Below are 10,925 nucleotides of genomic sequence, written 5' to 3' on the forward strand. Positions count from 1 at the left end.
TCAAAATTCAAAGTTTATAGTTCAGCAACTGTTCCAGAAATGATGTTTAAGCTCTCTCACATAAATGGTCTCATTTAGCTTACACAAACTTCCTCTGAAAGACTAAGACATTGGAATTACCTCTATTGTTTGAGCCAATCCTTCCTTAAATCGGGGAGTGACCACTGCTGACTGTTTGAACTTAGGAAGAAAAATTACAACTCATCTTCTCAACACTTAAGTGAAAGATTTTCACCCATGTCTTCTACCTTCCCTATCTTAGTGTCACTCTATTGTTACATGGTCATTTCTTTTTTAGTTTTTTTTTTTAATTATTCTATGTGTATGTGAGTTTTGCCTGAATGTCTGTCTGTCTGTGCACCATGTGCATTCCAGGAGGCCAGAAGAGGGCTTTGGATACTTTGGAATTGGTCTCTCACACCCTGAGCCTTCTCTCCAGCCCCAGGGATCTCTTTTTAGCTGAAACATTCCCTCCTTGTGGGAAGCCTAAATTTATGACGCAGTGCATAAAACTTACATGGTCCAGGAAGTAATCAAAACTTAGAAGGCACTACTCCAGAAGTAAAGACTTCTGCCAGGTGGTGGTGGCGCACACCTTTAATCCCAGCACTCAGGAGGCAGAGCCAGGCGGATCTCTGTGAGTTCCAGGCCAGCCTGTGCTACCAAGTGAGTTCCAGGAATGGCACAAAGCTACACAGAGAAACCCTGTCTCGAAAAACCAAAATAAATAAATAAATACTTCTAAGGCTCAAGAAGCCCCTGAAACAAGTCATAAGCCCCTACCAGGGTTATATAAGCAGTAAAAATTGCCAGGGAGGGAGTGACTCCTGGATGTCATTGTTCCTTTTCTCATACAAATCAGCCAAGAGTTCTCATCTGGAAAAGGAAGAGTACTCCAGATAATGAAACTGATGTGTTCACTGTTTACATGTTGAAGTCTTTAAGTAAACTGGTATGTAAAGGATGGTGCAGTCCTCTGGGAGATGCAACAAGGTCTAAGGGGAAATATATACACTATTAAGGAGGTGCCCAGCAAATGGTGGTCCTTCTCTACCTCTTCATTTTACAGATAAACAGATGTAAACTTCTGTCCTAAAACTGAGGTGGGAGAAGCTTCTCATTCAGTCATTACATGCCTAATGATGCACCCACCAAATCCACAAGGCTCACAAAGCTATCGTCACCTGTCTGTCTAGACTGTACCTGAGGGGGCTGGTGAGATGACTCCTGGTTAAGATTACCGGCTATTCTTCCAGAGGACCCACACAGGGTGGCTCACAACCATTAGTAACTCTGTCTCAATGACCCAACACCCCATCTGACCTCTACCTGCATCAGGCACACATGTGGTGCAGACATACATGAGCGTGAAACACTCATACACATAAAAAAAAATCTGAAAATGAAAAACTAAAGAAAAAGGTTTTATGTGATACAGGCAAATACTTCAGTCAACTAACAATTTGGTTACCTTTTCCTATATAAAAAAATTGCCTTTTGCCTAAGTCTCACAAACTCATGCAGTGGCTCACACTGATTCATAGGCCTTGTCAGTTTCCTAGGACCTCAGTTTTCAACAGCTACAAACAACATTTTGACTATAAATCATAGTAATTTAGAATCATGTAATTTTGTTTCTTATTTTTATTTATTTTTAGAGACAGGATCTATTATGGCAGCTCTGGCTACGACTCCTTGTGTAGACCAAGCTGGACTCAACTGCAATCCACCTGCCTCTATCGCCTTAGTGCTAGGATTAAAGGATGAGCCACCACACCTGGCCGAACCATATAATTTTAAGATTTTCAGACAGATTTTTTTTAATAAATAGCCCTCAGTTGGCTTGGAACTTGCTCCATACACCAGAATGACCCAGAGATTGAAACGATCAGGTGATACTACTGTTGTTGCTTCTACAACGCTGGGATACATCATGCATAGCAAGGTATTTTTACTTAAATCTAAATATATAATTTAAAATATAGCTTTCCTTAAGCCAACAGTGGCACCAACCGGTTGAATATAATCACTGTAATAAATATTCACTAGATAAACTATCTGCCCCAAAATTTAGGCGTGTCTGGAGGCACCTATTTGGTACTGTTTTGAAATCCTCCCCAGGGCTTTGGGAACCGGTGGAAGACTACCTGGTTCAGCAAACAAGAACGGTGAAGAGGAGGGGCCTGAAGGAGGCCGGTTCCCCCAACCCAGCGCGAGAATACGCCTCAGCGCATGCGCACCTCCGGGTGGGCACCTTCCATCTGCCCGATGGGGGTGACGGCAGAAAACTACTTATAGATTTTGATTTTCTACCTTCAAAAAAAGAAAAAGTCTAGGTTGGGAGGAGTCCCGTGACCCATATTACCACGTCGTCCTCCAAACTCTGCACAGGACCTTTGGCACAGACACCCAAAACAAGAAGCCACTTCTCGTTTCTTCCCCCTCCCTCTGGGACGGTGGTGGTCTGATCCAGGCCACAGACTTTCGCTCGTTTGCAGCGGGTCGGAGATCGAAGGATTGAGCCAATTGCGGACCAAACGTCTTTGCCAGGAAGGGGGTGAGGGAGCAGCCCTTTCAGTTCCGCCTCTTCGCTAGGCGCTGGTGGGGAAGGGGGACGTGGGAAACCCTGCCCTCTGAGCCACCGGACCCGACGCCTCCGTGCAAAGTGCCGAGAGGACGGCGGGAAAAGCGCCCGTCGGGAGCAGGGGACGGGGAGCAGCCAGGAAGCCGTGCGGGAGGGCGCGCGCGCGCGCGCCCCTTTTTCAGCAGTGTGGCGGGGTCGCACGCACGCCCGCCTCGGCGGCTGGGCGCGATTTGCGACAGTGGGGGGAGCGGCGGAGGTGGCGGTGCCGGCAGCTTTGCGGCAGGCTCCGGCCGGGCTTGCTTGACGGCGGTGTGGCGGAGGCCCCGCCCGAGGCGGCAGGAACCTGGAGGGAGGCGGAGGAATATGTCCGAGAGGGAAGTGTCGACAGCGCCGGCGGGAACAGACATGCCGGCAGCCAAGAAGCAGAAGTTGAGCAGCGACGAGAACAGCAACCCGGACCTCTCGGGAGACGAGAATGTGAGTGCAGCCCTGGCTGTCCCGGGACTGTGGAGTGGAAGTTTCAGGTTCTTTGGAAACTGTGCGCGCGGGGCGGGCGGGCGGCCGTGGGGGGAGGGAAAGGTGTCACCCCGCGCTCAGGAAAACGCGGGCATGCGGGGACATCCAACTTGTCTGAGGGATTCGAGCTGGGGCTGCGGCTGGTAGCAAGCAGAAAGTTGGCGAAGGAGCGGATTAAGGGTCCCAAAGGTGTGCGAGGTCTGCTCCGATCATCCTTGCGAGGGAGAGAAGGAGCGTTTGTGCCTTTGCGGGGCTTGACGGTGACTGCGAATCCGAGATTGTACTAGTTTAAAAGGCATGCTCCGGGTAAGAGATTTTGTTTCTCAAGAAAAGTTGGTGGAAGGGGGCTGTCGTTAGGTCCTCCAAAGGGAGCTGAGGGACTGTGTCACTCGCGGAGCTCCACGGAATCAGGATGGAAAGTGTAGATCTTTGGCTTGGGTTTGCGTGACTGGGGTGTGCCTTCGTGTCGACTTTACTGTGAGAGGAGCAGAATCGAGAAGATCATGGAGCGGGAGGGGGGAACCACCTTTGATTAACGCAAGGGAGGGGACAGAAAGTTTTTACTTACTGTAAAGAGATTGGAAGATTTCAGGCAGTCGTGGTAAAGACCGATGTGTTTGAGCGAGTATGAAGATGAAGTGAAGTCACAGTGCTTAGAGAAATGCTGCCCCGAAAAAGTACTATACAAGTGTTGTAGAAGAAGTACTGTACACGTGTTCTAGTAATTAGTTACTTATATTATGGTTGCGTCGTGTAGAGTTACGGCTTTGGCCTTTTCGTATGCTCAGTTACCCAGAATTTAATGAAAATGTCAAACTTGTTTAGAAGGAGGAAATTGTCGGGGCGGGGGTGGAATTAAGTAAAAGCCCGTTTTCTTTTTGCAGACTCCTAAGGGAAATAACGTTTTTTGATACTTTCTAAAGTTATCCATAACCGAATGATTGATAGAAACTTATTGAATTTTTGGTCTGTGTTCTTTTGACACATTACTGAACCCTTTGGGGTCCTCAGAATAAAACTTTGGTTTTTTGAGTCAGAGTCAACCTGTGTAGCACAGGCCGCCCTCAAACCTGTTACATTCTTACCTTAACCCTATCAGTACCTAGAATTCGTTCATGCGCAGAATACTAAAGATATAAAGTATATAAGATTACAAAGAAGAGCAAGTATAAACCTTTAAATATATTTAATTTTTTTAAAGGGCTGGAGGCATAAAGCACATTTATGTGCTTTACATTCACTCATTTGTAAAGCACATGCCAGACGTATAGGAGGCCCCAGGTTCTGTCCTCAGCCAAAGGGTTACTTCTCCGTGTTGTATTTTATTTTTTAAATTAAATTTTTAGTTTTTTGAAACGGGGTCTCACCTTGTACCCTTGGTTGGCCTGGAAGCCCACTGTATCCAGGTTGGCCTTGAACTCATAGAGATCCATTTGCCCCTGCCCACTGAGTGCTGGGATCGAAGGCCTGAGCCACCATAAATGGCTCCCCATTTAGATGGAGTAATAAGTTTTTTGGTTTTTGTTTGTTTGTTTGTTTTTTCGAGACAGGGTCTCTGTGTGTACTTTTGGTGCCTGTCCTGGATCTTGCTCTGTAGACCAGGCTGGCCTCGAACAGAGATCTGCCTGGCTCTGCCTCCCGAGTGCTGGGACTAAAGGCCTGTGCCACCACCCTCTGGCTATATTTCTTAGCCCAGTAAATAGCAGGATTATCCGGAACCATTGGTAGAAGTGATAGGCTGATTTTTAAGATCTGCAGCAATTGTAATAGAAGATGGAATTCTTAACCTGAAAATCCAAAATCAGAACTTTTTGCATATAAGAACAATTGGCAGGTGAGGAGAAACAGATAAAAAGTGATTTTTTTTTTTTTTTTTAAGATTTTTTTTTTAAATCAGGATCTTGTTATGTCCATGCTGGCTAGGATCCTCCTGCCTCTACCTCTCGATTGCTGGGCAAATAGATAGATGCCTAGCTAAAATTGGTTTCGATTTATGAACTCAATTTAAACTTTTAACATTTTAAATTCCCATAGAAACTAATTGTACATTTACATTAAATTGCAATTCAAATATTTATTAAGAACCCACTTTGTGGGAGTACTTCATTCCTTGGGTGTTTTTGCTTGTTTGAGTCTCACAGGCTAACCTCAAACTCATGGCTGTCCTCCTGCCTCAGCATTCCAAGTACTGGGATTATAGACATGAGACACTATGCCTAGCTTCATTTCTTTTCTCTGGTGTTAGATAATGTATTCTAGAATAGTGTATCTACTTAAAAGGCATTTCATTTTGGACCAGTGTGAACTTTGAAAAACCTTAAGAATTAATGTTTTTAAATGAATTAGTGATTTTTTAAAAATATCTTTTGACATTTCCATTTATATTTAACCTTTTGTAATATAAAGCCAACTGTAGTCATCAGTAACTTAGTGACTTGCAAAGGCAGTGCAGACTTCATAGACTTCAGTCCAACAGCTGCTAGACACACTCTGACAGAGGCTTCCTCTGGGATGATTCAGGGACCACCGCCCCAGGGTAATAGATGGAAATCTTTGTATTCCAGAGGAGACTTAAGTATGGGTTCTGAACTGAAAATGAGTTGGAAGAATTTTCAGTATTTCCTGAAGCCATATCTATGTCTGCACAGATTATAGTGTACAGAGTTCAGATGTGTGCACAGTAGTATTCAAACCATGAGGCCAATTGCATTTACACATAGTATAGACTCTGTAGCACTTCTCTAAAATTCTAAGTCATTTGCGTGACAGATTTTGTTTTTTCAAAACTACATCTAAAATAGTAAGCATTAACATTCCTGCTCCAAATGGCCACGTGTCTACACTCAGGCTTCCTCTTGAGCAGCAGTCAAATAAATTATGAAGATGTGTACGTAGGTCGACCAGATTTGCTGAATTTATTTGGTTAATGAAGTGTTGAATTATTGAATCCTAGCAACTCTTTACCAGCAAGAGAACAGTTAGTTTTACTCAACATTTCCTTGTCTAATAGTGGCTTTTCCACAGAGCTGTGTAAGAGTGAACGATGAATTGTATTAGTGTCACTGGCATAGGCCAGTGTCTCACATAAAGGCAAAATTACTCTTTCATTATCTTCTTAGTACTTTGTTTTTATTTTGACTGCAGTGTAAAATATCCACAAGTGTTCTAATGCATAACTGGATTCTACTTCCTAAAATCCCCAGCCGCAGCCAGGAGTACATGCCCCATTTTTTACACACTTTTAAGTTATCATCTTTCTAGTGGTGCAGTCAGTTGCTTTTAAATACCATGTGCGTCTGTCTCTGCCTGACAAAGGTATTCCCGATTTTACTGCTTACAGGATGATGCTGTCAGTATCGAGAGTGGCACAAACACAGAACGCCCTGACACACCTACAAACACACCAAATGCACCCGGAAGGAAGAGCTGGGGAAAGGGAAAATGGAAATCGAAGAAATGCAAATATTCTTTCAAATGCGTGAACAGCCTCAAGGTATGTACAGGAAGCACTAGGCTGCGGACTTCTCTCAGGGACAGACAGGAGGATACCCTTAGTTTTAAGTATTCTAAAATTACAGTGTTTCAAAGGTTCGTTTGGTTAAGCTGAATATTATAATCCATCATACCTTTAGTCATTTCAGCTTTATTTATTGTTGTGCTGGATCAGACTTTGGGAACTCTAGACCAGGAGGTTTCTTGTAGGTGTATTTAAATACAATAGAATTTGGAAAAGAGTCTCCAGGCAACAATAATTCTCATAATCAATCCACTTCCAGGTGCGAAATAAAGCTTAAGGTGTGACTACATAGAAACTCTTTCACAAACTAGTGTGACTGTGAGGGTGAGTCCTGTAGCTAAAAGGCCTAGGCTCTAGTGTGGTCTCTTGACTGATAACAGAGGTCAGCTGGCCATAAAGTACACGTGACATTTCCCCTAAGGTAGTTAATGGTCTAGGGAGGGAAGAATCTGGAATAACCATTCTGGGGAATTTGGGTGAGGTCTGCCTCCACAGATAGCAAAAACGTCACCAGGAAGGTCACTAGGTCATCAACAACCTCCACTCTCAGCTTTCTGGATGGAACTCAGTATTTGATTTTATCTCCTCCACTGAGGAGACACCCCTGTGTAATTAACATTCCTGGTTTTCTTAGTGCTGCTCTGAGTACAAGGCCATAGTGCACTCTACAGTGTGGGTGCTGGAAATTGAGTCCAGGTCCTCTGGAAAAGCAGACAGTGCTGTTAACTGCTGAGCCATCTGTCTTTCTAGCCCTGCCTCTCCTCCCCCCCCCCCAAGCCCACAAAATTTAGAAAACAGGAAATCAGGAAATGGACATAGAAAACAAAGTAAATTGCAAGTCTTTACCACCAGTGGTCTTCTTCTTCTTCTTTTTTTTTTTTAAATAAATTAGTGAAAATGCTACTGAGAATACAATAGTTTAACTCCAGCTCCTTGTTTCCCCCTAAATATTGCATATTTAAGTCATTAAACTGGACACAGTGCTCACACCCATCATCACGACATACTGAAGACTGAGCTGTGCCGGGTGGTGGTGATGATCTATAAAGTAAACTCCAGGATAACCAGGGTTACATAGAAAAGTTCTCAATCTATTCTGATACAGAAAGACAGTTGAGTTTAAGAAAACAGGCAGATACCAGTGTTTCCAGGATACGTATCTGTTTTCTAACATGTGATGTAAATCTTTGTTAGAAAACATTCATAGATTTTAAGATGTGGATGCTTGTGTAGTGTCTTAATTTTAATGTCAGAAGTAGCAAATGTATGCTATATGCCTTTGTGTTGTATTGCTGTGAAGAGACGTCATGACCATGACACCTTGCAAAAAAAAAAAAAGCGTTTAATTGGGACTTGCTTAGTTTCAGAGGTTTAGTCCATTATTGTCATGGCTGGAAGCATGGTGGCATGCAGGCAGACATGGTGCTGGAAAGGTAGCTGAGTTCTACATCTGGATCCACAGGGAGGGGTAGAGGACACTTGGCCTGGCCTGAGCTTTTGAAACCTCATGGCCTACCCCCTCCTGTGTCACACTGCCTCCAGCCAAGCCATGCCTCCTAATCCTTTCAAATAATGCAGCTCCCTAAGCATTCAAATAGACAGCTCTGTGGGCTCATTCTTATTCAAACCTCCACAGTATCTAAGGGCGGAAGTGGGCTGAATGTGGGGAAGAGAAGGAAAGGGAAGTAGGTAAGTTTGCTAATGTTTTCAAAACTGTGTTAAAATTTTCTTATTTCATGATTTTCTAGGAAGATCATAACCAGCCCTTGTTTGGAGTTCAGTTTAACTGGCACAGCAAGGAAGGGGATCCTCTGGTGTTCGCAACTGTGGGAAGCAACAGAGTGAGTATTGGGGGCAGCTTGGCAAGGGAGGTTATTTTATTACATCTGTTACAATTAAAGTGTTGAAGTGGAATGATTTTATTATGACTAGAAAGTACATTTTATATACATTTGTTATGAAGCAGGCCTTATAGTTTCCTTTATAAGTATTTTTGAATAGCTGAAAGAATTGACTGTTATTTATCATTCAAACATGAAAGAAACCTGTACTTTTATTTTATTTTAGGTTTTTCGAGACAGGGTTTCTCTGTGTAACAGTCCTGGCTGTCCTAGAACTCGATTTGTAGACCAGGCTGGCTTCTAACTAACTGCCTCTGTCTCCCAAGTGCTGGGACTAAAGGTGTGCACCACCACCGCCCGGCTGTACTTTTTGATTTTATGTGTGTCAGCAGGCTGCCTGCATGCATATCTGTGCACCACCTCATGCAGTGCTCCCGGAGGCCAGAAGAGGGCATTAGATCCTCTGGAATTAGAGTTACAGAGGATTGTTAGCAGCCATGTGGGTGCTGAGAACAGAACCTTCTGGAAGAACAAATGCTCTTGTCACTAAGCCATCTCTCCATTCCCAGAAGCCTGTCATTTTTTTTAAAAAAGTGTGATTAATTGTTCTATAATGAAAGCATAAATCTACTGGATTCAAATAATAATTTTGAAAGTGTTAATTATACGTAAAGTCATTAAAAACTACATATTTATGGGGTATCAGATGGTGTTTCAGTACATGTATATGTTATGTGGTATTTAATTATTGTTTCATGATAATACTAAAGATGTTTTGTTACAAATTTAATGAAAGAGGATAAGCCATAATTATTTTAAGGTTTTTAACTTTACTCACTTTGAAAAAGTTGTGATTATATGGGTGAAATGTATGTTTAAATGTTTGGAAATAGAAACTACTATTACCAGGCTATTCAGTGTAGTCTAGTATTACATAAAAGGTGTGAGGATTTATAATGGCTTAGGCAAGCTTACGGAGCTGCTTACAGCAGTTTCTGTAATGTTTTTAAGTTGTAATTGGGCCTAGAATGTTTTAAGAGCCAGAGACTGTTTATCCGAGGTGACATGCATATTTTTGTTTCTTTAGGTCACCTTATATGAATGCCATTCGCAAGGGGAAATCCGGTTATTGCAGTCCTATGTAGATGCTGATGTATCCTTCTCTTACTGTCTTTGCATCTCTGGTTTAAGACGTTTATTTTGATAAGTACACTAAAACGTTTAAAAACAAATTCCTTACAATTACTGTCCCATCTTTCTTTAGCTAGGAGTGTTGTCATAGTTACCCAAGGGGATTGTATCTCGTTTACCTGATCTTGAATTTGTCATGAGGTGGATGTGATGGTGGGTGAAGAGGAATGGAGTTGTGAGCATTAGAAATCCATGCTACAAGTTATTAGCAGGGACCAGCTAAGCCTAGAATTTGACAGTTTCAGTATAGTTTCAATGCTTAGCTGGCAGTCATTCTAAATATTTGGTCAACAAATCTGAGATGGAAAAAATAAGTGTGTGTAATTTAGGAAATTATTCGAGAGTGAGTTATGAAGAAAAGGAAGATCTTAATTTAAAAGCCCAAAGGTTTTTTTTTAAAGGAGTTTTAAAAAGCTGAGTGATGCCGGGCGGTGGTGGCGCACGCCTTTAATCCCAGCACTCGGGAGGCAGAGCCAGGCGGATCTCTGTGAGTTCGAGGCCAGCCTGGACTACCAAGTGAGTTCCAGGAAAAGGCGCAAAGCTACACAGAGAAACCCTGTCTCAAAAAAAACCAAAAAAAAAAAAAAAAAAAAAAAAAAAAAAAAAAAAAAAAAAAAGCTGAGTGATGTTTCTTCTACATCCATTTGAAAAAATACAGCAAATGAAGGAAGGCGGTATTGACTCTGTAGATGACATGGAGATAGTGAACAGTTGCCGTTAGGAAGGTGGAAAGGAACCATTTATAGGTTGATAGCAGTGTCAGGATAGAAGGTCAGTAAAGCCAAGCCTGCAGGCTTACCACCTAGCTTTGTTTTTTTTTTAGATTTTTTTATTTATTATGTATACAGTATTCTGCTTGCATGTATGCCTGTACACCATATCTCATTACAGATGGTTGTGAGCCACCATGTGGTTGCTGGGAATTGAACTTGGGACCTCTGGAAGAGCAGCCAGTGCTCTGAGCCATCTCTCCAGTTCCCCACCTCCTCACCCCCACACCTAGCTTTGTAAATAAAGTTTTATTGAAGAACAGTCATGCCTATGTTGAGCTGCTTTTCTTGCTGTTTTGACAGTACTCCAACAGTGGAGTAGTTAGTTCTACAGGCGGCTAAAGAGAAGCATGGTAGAGTGAAGTACAAGGAGGGAGCTCATTTGGTATGGATTTTAGACCTAAAAGTGCTGCCACTGTATTTATTTATTTTTGAGAATGGGGCCTTGCTGAGTAACCCTAGCTAGCCTTTGAGAAAATCCTCCAGCCTCTTGAGTCTTGGGACGC

The 10,925-nt window shown here is 42.8% G+C and overlaps 1 protein-coding gene across 2 annotated transcripts in view; it reads left to right on the forward strand.

Annotated features, from left to right (window-relative positions):
* The first annotated feature begins 2,522 nt into the window (after positions 1 to 2,522).
* Positions 2,523 to 10,925, forward strand: part of Eed (embryonic ectoderm development) — a 26,986-nt gene continuing 18,583 nt past the window's right edge. Inside the window, exons 1-4 of one of the 2 annotated variants that reach the window (XM_059271606.1) lie at positions 2,523 to 3,061; positions 6,441 to 6,593; positions 8,366 to 8,458; positions 9,546 to 9,611. In XM_059271606.1, coding sequence (XP_059127589.1) covers positions 2,948 to 3,061; positions 6,441 to 6,593; positions 8,366 to 8,458; positions 9,546 to 9,611 — 426 coding nt within the window. In that variant the 5' untranslated portion in view covers positions 2,523 to 2,947. The remainder of the gene's footprint in view (positions 3,062 to 6,440; positions 6,594 to 8,365; positions 8,459 to 9,545; positions 9,612 to 10,925) is intronic. The other variant, XM_059271614.1, reaches the window with a different exon arrangement.

This window comes from Peromyscus eremicus, chromosome 1, assembly GCF_949786415.1.
Source record: "Peromyscus eremicus chromosome 1, PerEre_H2_v1, whole genome shotgun sequence".
Taxonomy (NCBI): Eukaryota; Metazoa; Chordata; class Mammalia; order Rodentia; family Cricetidae; genus Peromyscus; species Peromyscus eremicus.